Source organism: Oncorhynchus keta, chromosome 20 (genome assembly GCF_023373465.1).
Source record: "Oncorhynchus keta strain PuntledgeMale-10-30-2019 chromosome 20, Oket_V2, whole genome shotgun sequence".
NCBI classification, from domain to species: domain Eukaryota; kingdom Metazoa; phylum Chordata; class Actinopteri; order Salmoniformes; family Salmonidae; genus Oncorhynchus; species Oncorhynchus keta.
In genome coordinates, this window is record NC_068440.1 from 42,610,527 (window position 1) to 42,625,508 (window position 14,982).

The 14,982-nt window shown below is 48.9% G+C and overlaps 1 protein-coding gene across 1 annotated transcript in view; it reads left to right on the forward strand.

Annotated features, from left to right (window-relative positions):
* The window catches only part of LOC118399014 (protein spire homolog 1-like), a 166,615-nt gene extending 151,773 nt beyond the window's left edge, over positions 1–14,842 (forward strand). The window contains exons 15-18 of the mRNA XM_052473169.1: positions 670–740; positions 3,584–3,611; positions 3,726–3,877; positions 13,730–14,842. Of these exons, the coding sequence (XP_052329129.1) occupies positions 670–740; positions 3,584–3,611; positions 3,726–3,877; positions 13,730–13,991 (513 nt within the window). The 3' untranslated portion in view covers positions 13,992–14,842. The remainder of the gene's footprint in view (positions 1–669; positions 741–3,583; positions 3,612–3,725; positions 3,878–13,729) is intronic.
* Positions 14,843–14,982: the final 140 nt, after the last annotated feature.

Here is a 14,982-nt window from a genome sequence, read left to right on the forward strand (position 1 = left end):
AGATATTGTACTAACAGGGCTAAACCTGGGCCTGTCTAGATACTGTACTGGCGGGGCTGGGCCTGTTTAGATACTGTACTAGCGGGGCAGGAACTGGGGCCTGTCTGGAAATGCCGTACCGGCAGGGTAGGTACCGGGGCCTGTCTGGAGACGCCGTACCGGCAGGGTAGGTTCCGGGACCTGTCTGGAGACGCCGTACCGGCAGGGTAGGTACCGGGGCCTGTCTGGAGACGCTGTACCGGCAGGGTAGGTACCGGGGCCTGTCTGGAGACGCTGTACCGGCAGGGTAGGTACCGGGACCTGTCTGGAGACGCTGTACCGGCAGGGTAGGTACCGGGGCCTGTCTGGAGACGCTGTACCGGCAGGGTGGTGTTCAGTAGGAAAGGAAATCATTGCAGATATAAATGGCATGAATACAGCTTACATGGTTCCTTATTCCACATATCAGAGTAGCCTGTGTTCTACAATACTTTCTGAACCTTGCACAACGTTGTGTCCTCCTGTGCCTGCAATGCTCCTTGTTGCTGTCACAATAAACATCACACGCCTCAAACAAATACCAAAGTAGTCTGACTGGATCCGTCTTGTAACATTCTTGCAGCGCTTAATGTCTTTGACTTGATATTTACTTGATCTCTGAAATAACCGTTCTCCTCCTCTCTCCTGTAGCTGTGTTTCTCCTGTCAGACTAAAAGGTTCTCCTTTTTCACCTGGTCCTACACCTGCCAGTTCTGCAAAAGGTACATTTATATTATAGCTGTGTTTATATTTGAATATAGTTCTCTATTATGGCTGTTATATTAGAATATAGTTCTCTGTTATGGCTGTGTTATATTAGAATATAGTTCTCTATTATTGCTGTGTTATATTAGAATATAGTTCTCTATTATGGCTGTGTTATATTAGAATATAGTTCTCTATTATGGCTGTGTTATATTAGAATATAGTTCTCTATTATGGCTGTGTTATATTAGAATATAGTTCTCTATTATGGCTGTGTTATATTAGAATATAGTTCTCTATTATGGCTGTGTTATATTAGAATATAGTTCTCTATTATGGCTGTGTTATATTAGAATATAGTTCTCTATTATGGCTGTGTTATATTAGAATATAGTTCTCTATTATGGCTGTGTTATATTAGAATATAGTTCTCTATTATGGCTGTGTTATATTAGAATATAGTTCTCTATTATGGCTGTGTTATATTAGAATATAGTTCTCTATTATGGCTGTGTTATATTAGAATATAGTTCTCTATTATGGCTGTGTTATATTAGAATATAGTTCTCTATTATGGCTGTGTTATATTAGAATATAGTTCTCTATTATGGCTGTGTTATATTGGAATATAGTTATCTATTATGGCTGTGTTATATCAGAATATAGTTCTCTATTATGGCTGTGTTATATTAGAATATAGTTCTCTATTATGGCTGTCACTTTGGTGACTAAGTATTTTTAAAACCTCTGGCTTTGGGCTAGATGTCTCAAGGTGTAGTTCATACATGTATAATCTATGAGCAGAATTACTGTTTTACCTCAATTAGCCACAAAATCTCTAGTCTGCAAGCGACTGTGTTTCTGGAAGCTGTGTGGCACCATTTTCCCCCATGATTGCAAGTCCCTAGCAGTTCAAGCCAATGAGCTTCATCCCCTCGCCATTTGAGCGACAGCAAGCAAGACACGCACAGCAGAGCGAGAGAGCGCAATAACGTGGTGCCCATATTTAATGTAATACGACATTTTTGACTCTTGAGCACTACATTCGGATCTACTGACTCAAAGTACCGGAGAATCTCTTTAATGTTAATCAGAGGGGGTGGACATTATAAGATCATATGTAAATCAAAGAGCTAATATATTAATGGTCTGTATTTGTTTGAGCTGTACCCAGGATACCTACCCAGGATACCTACCCTCCCCTCCCAGGCTTGACTCCTGCCAGGTCACACAGGATGCCTGGCCTGCTTTGGCAGGGCTCACTGGGTGTCGTGTTTCCTGGTAGGACCCAGGATACCTACCCCCCCCCAGGCTTGACTCCTGCCAGGTCACACAGGATGCCTGGCCTGCTTTGGCAGGGCTCACTGGGTGTCGTGTTTCCTGGTAGGACCCAGGATACCTACCCTCCCCCTCCACCCATCTATTGTTTGTTGTCATGTTTGGATGTTTGTAGTTACTGTTGTTGTTATTGTCCTTCTAAATGGAAAATAAATTATAAATGAAAAAAATATACAGTACATTTGGAAAATATTCAGACCCCTTGACTTTCTCTACATTTTGTTTTCGTTGCAACCTTATTAGACATTTTTAAGTATTCAGACCCTTTACTCAGTACATTGTTGAAGAACCTTTGTCAGTGATTACAGCCTCAAGTCTTCTTGGGTATGACACTACAAGCTTGGCACACCTGTATTTGGAGAGTTTCTCCCATCATTCTCTGCAGATCATCTTAAGCTCTGTCAGGTTGGATGGGGAGCGTCGCTGCACAGCTATTTTCAGGTCTCTCCAGAGATGCTCCATCGGGTTCAAGTCCAGGCTCTAGCTGGGCCACTCAAGGACATTCAGAGACTTGTTCTGAAGCCACTCCTGTGCTGTTTTGGCTGTGTGCTTAGGGTGGTTGACTGGGGGCGAGGTGCTCTGGAGGAGCACTCCGGTATTGTGTAGGATCTCTGTGCTTTGCTCCATTCATCTTTACCTCAATCCTGACTAGTCTCCAAGTCCCTGCCGCTGAAGAAAATCCCCACAGCATGATGCTGCGACCACCATGCTTCACAGTAGGGATGGTGCCAGATTTCCTTCAGATGTGACGCTTGGCATTCAGGCCAAAGACTTCAATCTTGGTTTCATCAGACCAGAGAATCTTGTTTCTCATGGTCTGAAAGTCTTTAGGCCACTCTACCATAAAGGCCTGATTTGGTGGAGTTTTGCAGAGATGGTTGTCCTTCAGGAAGGTTCTCCCATCTCCACAGAGGAACCCTGGAGCTCTGTCAGAGTGACCACCCGATTCCTGGTCACCTCCCTGACCAAGGCCCCTTCTCCCCCGAGACTGTGTTCTTGTGGACCTTCAATGCTGCAGAAATATTTTGGTACCCTTCCCCAGATCTGTACCTCGACACAATTCTGTCCCGGAGCTCTACGGACAATTCCTTTGACCTCATGGCTTGGTCTTTGCTTTGACATGTACTGTCTACTGTGGCACCTTATATAGACAGATGTGCCTTTCCAAATGATGTCCAATCAATTTTGTTTACCACAGTTGGACTCCAATCAAGTTGTAGAAACATCTCAAGGATGATCAATAGAAACAGGATGCACCTGAGCTCGATTTCGAATCTCAAAGCAAAAGGTCTAAATACCCACGTTTAAATACTTATGTAAATTTACAACACTTTCTATAAACCTGTTTTCGATTTGTCATTATGGGGTATTGTGTGTAGATTTGAGATTTTAATCAATTTTAGAATAATGCTGTAACATAAAATGTGGTAGAATTCAAGGGGGTCCGAATATTTCCCGAAGGCGCTGCATATATCAGAATTCATGCAATTTGTTGTGACTGAATATTTCGCTCTCTTGCCAGGCCTGTGTGCTCGCAGTGCTGTAAAAAGGTGAGCCAAAGTAGTCCTCGTCCATTCATTGACCACACTAGCCCTTTAATTGTTGACAGATGTTCAGATTATGCCTATATATCTGACCCTCTTAACGCTGTCCTGTTGTTCCAGATGAGACTTCCCTCTAAGCCGTATGCCAACCTGCCCGTCTCCTCTCTGGGTCCTACTGCCACTCTACCCAGGGAGGAGGCTGGAGGGACATCAGCCTTGGACACCCCAGAGAAGCACTCGTCCAGCCACAGTCTGCGCCGGACTGTCTCCAGGTACACAATAACATCATTACCGGTCTTGGGTTTAGGGATGTGACAAATAACATTTAAACTGCTATTCTTTTTAGAGTTTAAACGATAATAAAAAACTATATTAAATGACATGAATTCACAATTCAGATATGGTCTGCCGTTTGACCGCTAGGGGGCAGTGCAGTTCAATCTACCGCAGTCCTGGCTACCTATCAGACCGAGCAGTTCAATCTACTGCAGTCCTGGCTACCTACCAGACCGAGCAGTTCAATCTACTGCAGTCCTGGCTACGCTACCTACCAGACCGAGCAGTTCAATCTACTGCAGTCCTGGCTACGCTACCTACCAGACCGAGCAGTTCAATCTACTGCAGTCCTGGCTACCTACCAGACCTAGCAGTTCAATCTACTGGAGTCCTGGCTACCTAACAGACCTAGCAGTTCAATCTACTGCAGTCCTGGCTACGCTATCTAACAGACCGAGCAGTTCAATCTACTGCAGTCCTGGCTACGCTACCTACCAGACCTAGCAGTTCAATCTACTGCAGTCCTGGCTACCTAACAGACCTAGCAGTTCAATCTACTGCAGTCCTGGCTACCTACCAGACCTAGCAGTTCAATCTACTGCAGTCCTGGCTACGCTATCTAACAGACCGAGCAGTTCAATCTATTGCAGTCCTGGCTACCTACCAGACCGAGCAGTTCAATCTACTGCAGTCCTGGCTACGCTACCTACCAGACCGAGCAGTCAATCTACTGGAGTCCTGGATACGCTACCTAACAGACCGAGCAGTTCCATATACTGGAGTCCTGGCTACCTACCAGACCGAGCAGTTCAATCTACTGCAGTCCTGGCTACCTACCAGACCGAGCAGTTCAATCTACTGCAGTCCTGGCTACGCTACCTACCAGACCGAGCAGTTCAATCTACTGCAGTCCTGGCTACGCTACCTACCAGACCGAGCAGTTCAATCTACTGCAGTCCTGGCTACGCTACCTACCAGACCGAGCAGTTCAATCTACTGCAGTCCTGGCTACCTACCAGACCGAGCAGTTCAATCTACTGCAGTCCTGGCTACGCTACCTACCAGACCGAGCAGTTCAATCTACTGCAGTCCTGGCTACCTACCAGACCGAGCAGTTCAATCTACTGCAGTCCTGGCTACCTACCAGACCGAGCAGTTCAATCTACTGGAGTCCTGGCTACGCTACCTACCAGACCGAGCAGTTCAATCTACTGCAGTCCTGGATACCTACCAGACAGCTCACACCTTACTGCTGTCCCCCACCCACTCAGCAACGATGGTATTAATGCCGTTTTAGGTTCTCTGCTGTGTTCCTCTCCTCCATGTTCTCAGGACATGGGACTTCATGTCTCACTACTCATCAATGTGATGACTCGTTGCAGTGATCTATGACAGCGTGTTCGTAGTCGTCCAACAATCTATTGTTAACGCCACGTGCAGTGTTTTGAACAGTAGTGCAGGTCCTGGATGGCATGAAGCTTGATCCCAGTGAACTACTGGGCCGTACACACTACCCTCTGTAGCGCCTTATGGTTGGATGCCGAGCAGTTGCCTTACCAGGCGGTGATGCCTCCGGTCAGGATGCTCTCGATGGTGCAGCTGTATAACTTTTTGGGGATCTATGCCAGATCTTTTCAGTCTCCTGAGGGGGGAAAAGGAGTTGTCGTACCCTCTTCACGACTGTCTTGGTATGTTTGGACCACGATAGTTCTGTTGGTGATGTGGACACCAAGGAACTCAAAACTCTCGAACACCTCCACTACAGAACCGTCGATGTTAATGGGGGCCTGTTCGGTCCTCCTTTTTCCTGTAGTCCACGATCAGCTCCTTTGTCTTGCTCACATTGAGGGAGAGGTTGTTGTCCTGGCACCACACTGCCAGTTCTCTGACCTCCTAACATATAGGCTGTCTCATCGTTGTCGAGGATCAGGCCTACCACTGTTGTGTCGTCAGCAAACTTAATGATGGTGTTGGAGTTGTGCTTTGCCATTCAGTCGTGGGTGAACAGGGAGTACAGGAGGGGACTAAGCATGCACCCCTGAGGGGCCCCCGTGTTGAGGATCAGCGTGGCAGATGTTTTGTTACCTACCCTTACCACCTGTGGGTGGTCTGTCAGGAAATCCAGGATCCAGTTGCAAAGGGAGGCGTTTAGTCCCAGGGTCCTTAGCTTAGTGATGAGCTTTGAGGGTACTATGGTGTTGAATGCTGAGCTATAGTTAATGAACAGCATACTCACATAGGTGTTCCTTTTGTCCAGGTGGGAAAGGGCAGTGTGGAGTGCGATTGAGATTGCATCAACTGTGACTCTGTTGGGGCGGTATGCGAATTGGAGTGGGTCTAGGGTTTCCGGGATTATGGTGTTGATGTGAGTCATGACCAGCCTTTCAAAGCACTTCATGGCTACTGACCTGAGTGCTATGGGGCGGTAGTCATTCAGGCAGGTTACCTTCTCTTTCTTGGGCACAGAGACTGTGGTGGTCTGCTTGAAACGTGTAGGTATTAGACTGGGTCAGGGAGAGGTTGAAAATGTCAGTGAAGGCACTTGCAAGTTGGTCAGCGCATGCTCTGAGTACACGTCCTGGTAATCCGTCTGGCCCTGCAGCCTTGTGAATGTTGACCTGTTTAAAGGTCTTGCTCACATTGGCTATGTTTGGAACAGCTGGTGCTCTCATGCATGTATCAGTGTTGCTTGCCTCGAAGCAAAATTAAAAGGCATGTAGCTCGTCTGGTAGGCTCGCATCATTGGGCAACTCGCGGCTGGCATATCTCCTCCTAACGTTACAGCACTGTTACGTTAGGTATTTGTTTGATGAAAATGTTTCCTTTTTGACGATGATGGGGACCTGTTTGATAGTTTTGTGATAACTGCCCTGGGATTTACATTTTGTGGGGGAAAAACAGGTTTTCTAAACGTTAACCAATACGAGGCCAATACGTAAAGCTCTGAGGAAGGCCTTGAGGCCAATACGTAAAGCTCTGAGGAAGGGCTTGAGGCTGATACGTAAAGCTCTGAGGAAGGGCTTGATGCCGATACGTAAAGCTCTGAGCAAGGGCTTGAGGCCGATACGTAAAGCTCTGAGGAAGGGCTTGAGGCCGATACGTAAAGCTCTGAGGAAGGGCTTGAGGCCAATACGTAAAGCTCTGAGGAAGGCCTTGAGGCCGATGCGTAAAGCTCTGAGGAAGGGCTTGAGGCCGATACGTAAAGCTCTGAGGAAGGGCTTGAGGCCAATACGTAAAGCTCTGAGGAAGGGCTTGAGGCCGATACGTAAAGCTCTGAGGAAGGGCTTGAGGCCAATACGTAAAGCTCTGAGGAAGGGCTTGAGGCCAATACGTAAAGCTCTGAGGAAGGGCTTGAGGCCGATACGTAAAGCTCTGAGGAAGGGCTTGAGGCCGATACGTAAAGCTCTGAGGAAGGGCTTGAGGCCGATACGTAAAGCTCTGAGGAAGGGCTTGAGGCCAATACGTAAAGCTCTGAGGAAGGGCTTGAGGCCGATACGTAAAGCTCTGAGGAAGGGCTTGAGGCCAATACGTAAAGCTCTGAGGAAGGCCTTGAGGCCGATACGTAAAGCTCTGAGGAAGGCCTTGAGGCCGATACGTAAAGCTCTGAGGAAGGGCTTGAGGCCAATACGTAAAGCTCTGAGGAAGGGCTTGAGGCCGATACGTAAAGCTCTGAGGAAGGGCTTGAGGCCAATACGTAAAGCTCTGAGGAAGGCCTTGAGGCCGATACGTAAAGCTCTGAGGAAGGCCTTGAGGCCGATGCGTAAAGCTCTGAGGAAGGGCTTGAGGCCAATACGTAAAGCTCTGAGTAAGGCCTTGAGGCCGATACGTAAAGCTCTGAGTAAGGCCTTGAGGCCAATACGTAAAGCTCTGAGGAAGGCCTTGAGGCCAATACGTAAAGCTCTGAGGAAGGGCTTGAGGCCGATACGTAAAGCTCTGAGGAAGGCCTTGAGGCCAATACGTAAAGCTCTGAGGAAGGGCTTGAGGCCGATACGTAAAGCTCTGAGGAAGGCCTTGAGGCCAATACGTAAAGCTCTGAGGAAGGGCTTGAGGCCAATACGTAAAGCTCTGAGGAAGGCCTTGAGGCCGATACGTAAAGCTCTGAGGAAGGGCTTGAGGCCAATACGTAAAGCTCTGAGGAAGGGCTTGATGCCAATACGTAAAGATCTGAGGAAGGGCTTGAGGCCAATACGTAAAGCTCTGAGGAAGGCCTTGAGGCCCTTGAGGCGATACGTAAAGCTCTGAGGAAGGCCTTGAGGCCGATCTGAGGAAGGCCGTAAAGCTCTGAGGAAGGCCTTGAGGAAGGGCTTGAGGCCGATACGTAAAGCTCTGAGGAAGGCCATGAGGCCGATACGTAAAGCTCTGAGGAAGGCAGTGAGGCTGATACGTAAAGCTCTGAGGAAGGCAGTGAGGCTGATACGTAAAGCTCTGAGGAAGGCAGTGAGGCTGATACGTAAAGCTCTGAGGAAGGCAGTGAGGCTGATACGTAAAGCTCTGAGGAAGGCAGTGAGGCTGATACGTAAAGCTCTGAGGAAGGCAGTGAGGCTGATACGTAAAGCTCTGAGGAAGGCCGTGAGGCCGATACGTAAAGCTCTGAGGAAGGGCTTGAGGCCGATGCGTAAAGCTCTGAGGAAGGGCTTGAGGCCGATACGTAAAGCTCTGAGGAAGGGCTTGAGGCCGATACGTAAAGCTCTGAGGAAGGGCTTGAGGCCGATACGTAAAGCTCTGAGGAAGGGCTTGAGGCCGATCTCTGAGGAAGGGCTTGAGGCCGATACGTAAAGCTCTGAGGAAGGGCTTGAGGCCGATACGTAAAGCTCTGAGGAAGGGCTTGAGGCCGATACGTAAAGCTCTGAGGAAGGGCTTGAGGCTCTCTGAGGAAGGGCTTGAGGCCGATACGTAAAGCTCTGAGGAAGGGCTTGAGGCCAATACGTAAAGCTCTGAGGAAGGGCTTGAGGCCGATACGTAAAGCTCTGAGGAAGGGCTTGAGGCCAATACGTAAAGCTCTGAGGAAGGGCTTGATGCCAATACGTAAAGATCTGAGGAAGGGCTTGAGGCCAATACGTAAAGCTCTGAGGAAGGCCTTGAGGCCAATACGTAAAGCTTATTAAAGAGTAGTGTGCGAGTTTCTGCTTTTTTCTCATGACTAGAATGTCGACACAAACGCAGTCACTTTTGGGGTGTAAATTGAAATTTGCTGTTGCAAATGTTAGCAACACCTCCCACACAACAGGCAGGCTGGCTAACAGTACTCTCCACCCCAGGTTATCTTATTAAAACAGGCAGGCTGGCTCAACTAGAATGTCAAAGACCCCAGTCAGGTTATTTGCTGTTGCAAATACAACACCTCCCACACAACAGGCAGGCTGGCTAACAGTACTCTCCACCCCCAGGTTATCTATACACAACAGGCAGGCTGGCTAACAGTACTCTCCATCCCCAGGTTATCTATACACAACAGGCAGGCAGGCTGGCTAACAGTACTCTCTACCTCCAGGTTATCTAACACAACAGGCAGGCTGGCTAACAGTACTCTCCACCCCAGGTTATCTATACACAACAGGCAGGCTGGCTAACAGTACTCTCTACCTCCAGGTTATCTGAACACAACAGGCAGGCTGGCTAACAGTACTCTCCACCCCAGGTTATCTATACACAACAGGCAGGCTGGCTAACAGTACTCTCCACCCCCAGGTTATCTATACACAACAGGCTGGCTGGCTAACAGTACTCTCCATCCCCAGGTTATCTATACACAACAGGCAGGCTGGCTAACAGTACTCTCCATCCCCAGGTTATCTATACACAACAGGCTGGCTGGCTAACAGTACTCTCCACCCCCAGGTTATCTATACACAACAGGCAGGCTGGCTAACAGTACTCTCCACCCCCAGGTTATCTATACACAACAGGCAGGCTGGCTAACAGTACTCTCCACCTCCAGGTTATCTAACACAACAGGCAGGCTGGCTAACAGTACTCTCCACCCCAGGTTATCTATACACAACAGGCAGGCTGGCTAACAGTACTCTCCATCCCCAGGTTATCTATACACAACAGGCAGGCTGGCTAACAGTACTCTCCATCCCCAGGTTATCTATACACAACAGGCAGGCTGGCTAACAGTACTCTCCACCCCCAGGTTATCTATACACAACAGGCAGGCAGGCTAACAGTACTCTCCACCCCCAGGTTATCTATACACAACAGGCAGGCTGGCTAACAGTACTCTCCACCCCCAGGTTATCTATACACAACAGGCAGGCTGGCTAACAGTACTCTCCACCCCAGGTTATCTATACACAACAGGCAGGCTGGCTAACAGTACTCTCCACCCCCAGGTTATCTATACACAACAGGCAGGCTGGCTAACAGTACTCTCCACCCCCAGGTTATCTATACACAACAGGCAGGCTGGCTAACAGTACTCTCCACCTCCAGGTTATCTATACACAACAGGCAGGCTGGCTAACAGTACTCTCCACCCCAGGTTATCTATACACAACAGGCAGGCTGGCTAACAGTACTCTCCATCCCCAGGTTATCTATACACAACAGGCAGGCTGGCTAACAGTACTCTCTACCCCCAGGTTATCTATACACAACAGGCAGGCTGGCTAACAGTACTCTCTACCCCCAGGTTATCTATACACAACAGGCTGGCTGGCTAACAGTACTCTCCACCTCCAGGTTATCTATACACAACAGGCTGGCTGGCTAACAGTACTCTCCACCTCCAGGTTATCTATACACAACAGGCAGGCTGGCTAACAGTACTCTCCACCCCCAGGTTATCTATACACAACAGGCAGGCTGGCTAACAGTACTCTCCACCCCCAGGTTATCTATACACAACAGGCAGGCTGGCTAACAGTACTCTCCATCCCCAGGTTATCTATACACAACAGGCAGGCTGGCTAACAGTACTCTCCACCCCCAGGTTATCTATACACAACAGGCAGGCTGGCTAACAGTACTCTCTACCCCCAGGTTATCTATACACAACAGGCAGGCTGGCTAACAGTACTCTCCACCTCCAGGTTATCTATACACAACAGGCAGGCTGGCTAACAGTACTCTCTACCCCCAGGTTATCTATACACAACAGGCAGGCTGGCTAACAGTACTCTCTACCCCCAGGTTATCTATACACAACAGGCAGGCTGGCTAACAGTACTCTCTACCCCCAGGTTATCTATACACAACAGGCAGGCTGGCTAACAGTACTCTCCATCCCCAGGTTATCTGAACACAACAGGCAGGCTGGCTAACAGTACTCTCCATCCCCAGGTTATCTGAACACAACAGGCAGGCTGGCTAACAGTACTCTCCACCCCCAGGTTATCCGAACACAACAGGCAGGCTGGCTAACAGTACTCTCCATCCCCAGGTTATCCGAACACAACAGGCAGGCTGGCTAACAGTACTCTCCATCCCCAGGTTATCCGAACACAACAGGCAGGCTGGCTAACAGTACTCTCCACCCCCAGGTTATCTATACACAACAGGCAGGCTGGCTAACAGTACTCTCTACCCCCAGGTTATCTATACACAACAGGCAGGCTGGCTAACAGTACTCTCCACCCCAGGTTATCTATACACAACAGGCAGGCTGGCTAACAGTACTCTCCACCCCCAGGTTATCTATACACAACAGGCAGGCTGGCTAACAGTACTCTCCATCCCCAGGTTATCTATACACAACAGGCAGGCTGGCTAACAGTACTCTCCACCCCCAGGTTATCTATACACAACAGGCAGGCTGGCTAACAGTACTCTCCATCCCCAGGTTATCTATACACAACAGGCAGGCTGGCTAACAGTACTCTCCACCCCCAGGTTATCTATACACAACAGGCAGGCAGGCTGGCTAACAGTACTCTCCATCCCCAGGTTATCTATACACAACAGGCAGGCTGGCTAACAGTACTCTCCACCCCCAGGTTATCTATACACAACAGGCAGGCTGGCTAACAGTACTCTCCACCCCCAGGTTATCTATACACAACAGGCAGGCTGGCTAACAGTACTCTCCATCCCCAGGTTATCTATACACAACAGGCAGGCTGGCTAACAGTACTCTCCACCCCCAGGTTATCCGAACACAACAGGCAGGCAGGCTGGCTAACAGTACTCTCCATCCCCAGGTTATCTATACACAACAGGCAGGCTGGCTAACAGTACTCTCCATCCCCAGGTTATCTGAACACAACAGGCAGGCTGGCTAACAGTACTCTCCACCCCCAGGTTATCTATACACAACAGGCAGGCTGGCTAACAGTACTCTCTACCCCCAGGTTATCTATACACAACAGGCAGGCTGGCTAACAGTACTCTCCACCTCCAGGTTATCTATACACAACAGGCAGGCTGGCTAACAGTACTCTCCACCTCCAGGTTATCTATACACAACAGGCAGGCTGGCTAACAGTACTCTCCACCTCCAGGTTATCTATACACAACAGGCAGGCTGGCTAACAGTACTCTCCACCTCCAGGTTATCTATACACAACAGGCAGGCTGGCTAACAGTACTCTCCACCCCCAGGTTATCTATACACAACAGGCAGGCTGGCTAACAGTACTCTCCACCCCCAGGTTATCTATACACAACAGGCAGGCTGGCTAACAGTACTCTCCACCCCCAGGTTATCTATACACAACAGGCAGGCTGGCTAACAGTACTCTCCACCCCCAGGTTATCTATACACAACAGGCAGGCTGGCTAACAGTACTCTCCATCCCCAGGTTATCTATACACAACAGGCAGGCTGGCTAACAGTACTCTCCACCCCCAGGTTATCTATACACAACAGGCAGGCTGGCTAACAGTACTCTCCACCCCAGGTTATCCGAACACAACAGGCAGGCAGGCTGGCTAACAGTACTCTCCATCCCCAGGTTATCTATACACAACAGGCTGGCTGGCTAACAGTACTCTCCACCCCCAGGTTATCTATACACAACAGGCAGGCTGGCTAACAGTACTCTCTACCCCCAGGTTATCTATACACAACAGGCAGGCTGGCTAACAGTACTCTCCAACCCCAGGTTATCTATACACAACAGGCAGGCTGGCTAACAGTACTCTCCACCCCCAGGTTATCCGAACACAACAGGCAGGCAGGCTGGCTAACAGTACTCTCCACCCCCAGGTTATCTATACACAACAGGCAGGCTGGCTAACAGTACTCTCCATCCCCAGGTTATCTGAACACAACAGGCAGGCTGGCTAACAGTACTCTCCATCCCCAGGTTATCTATACACAACAGGCAGGCTGGCTAACAGTACTCTCTACCCCCAGGTTATCTATACACAACAGGCAGGCTGGCTAACAGTACTCTCTACCCCCAGGTTATCTATACACAACAGGCAGGCTGGCTAACAGTACTCTCCACCCCCAGGTTATCTATACACAACAGGCAGGCTGGCTAACAGTACTCTCCACCCCCAGGTTATCTATACACAACAGGCAGGCTGGCTAACAGTACTCTCCACCCCCAGGTTATCTATACACAACAGGCAGGCTGGCTAACAGTACTCTCTACCCCCAGGTTATCTATACACAACAGGCAGGCTGGCTAACAGTACTCTCCACCCCCAGGTTATCTATACACAACAGGCAGGCTGGCTAACAGTACTCTCTACCCCCAGGTTATCTATACACAACAGGCAGGCTGGCTAACAGTACTCTCCACCCCCAGGTTATCTATACACAACAGGCAGGCTGGCTAACAGTACTCTCCATCCCCAGGTTATCTATACACAACAGGCAGGCTGGCTAACAGTACTCTCCACCCCCAGGTTATCTATACACAACAGGCAGGCTGGCTAACAGTACTCTCCACCCCCAGGTTATCCGAACACAACAGCAGTGAGGGGTCTTGTGACGAGCCGGAGCTGGATCTTCCCAAAGAGCTGACCGACGACTGGTGTACCATGGAGGTCTGCATCAACTGTAAGAAGTTCATCTCTGAGATAATCTCCAGCAGCAAGCGCTCTCTAACCCTGGCCACCAAGCGAGCCTGTCTGAAGAGGAAGACCCAGTCCTTCTACTTGTCTTCACCTAACACAGATGATTACAGACCCTCTGAGAGGACCATCAACCAGGTTTAGACTACAGATGCTCTGAGAGGACCATCAACCAGATTTAGTTTTAGGGTTAGACCTCTCGCTCTCTCGTCCGCTCCTTGGGGGACCCTGTTCCCTAGATAGTGCACTACATTTGACCATGGACCCTGCTAGTGCACTACATCAGAGTTCATGTTACTGTGTGGAGTATTTAGCATGACTCACAGTGCTCTGGACCCTGGCTGTCACAGTACTCTGGACCCTGGCTGTCACAGTGCTCTGGACCCTGGTTGTCACAGTACTCTGTGGACCCTGGCTGTCACAGTACTCTGTGGACCCTGGCTGTCACAGTACTCTGTAGACCCTGGCTGTCACAGTACTCTGTGGACCCTGGCTGTCACAGTACTCTGTGGACCCTGGCTGTCACAGTACTCTGTGGACCCTGGCTGTCACAGTACTCTGTGGACCCTGGCTGTCACAGTACTCTGGACCCTGGCTGTCACAGTACTCTGGACCCTGGTTCTAGACAGATGGTCATTGTGTTAGTATATACTACCCACCTGTAATGGTTCTAGACAGATGGTCAGTGTGCTAGTATATACTACCTACCTGTAATGGTTCTAGACAGATGGTCAGTGTGTTAGTATATACTACCTACCTGTAATGGTTCTAGACAGATGGTCAGTGTGTTAGTATATACTACCTACCTGTAATGGTTCTAGACAGATGGTCATTGTGTTAGTATATACTACCTACCTGTAATGGTTCTAGACAGATGGTCAGTGTGTTAGTATATACTACCTACCTGTAATGGTTCTAGACAGATGGTCATTGTGTTAGTATATACTACCTACCTGTAATGGTTCTAGACAGATGGTCATTGTGTTAGTATATACTACCTACCTGTAATGGTTCTAGACAGATGGTCAGTGTGTTAGTATATACTACCTACCTGTAATGGTCAGTGTGTATACTACCTACCTGTTCTAGACAGATGGTCAGTGTGTTAGTAGTGTGTTCTAGACAGATGGTCATA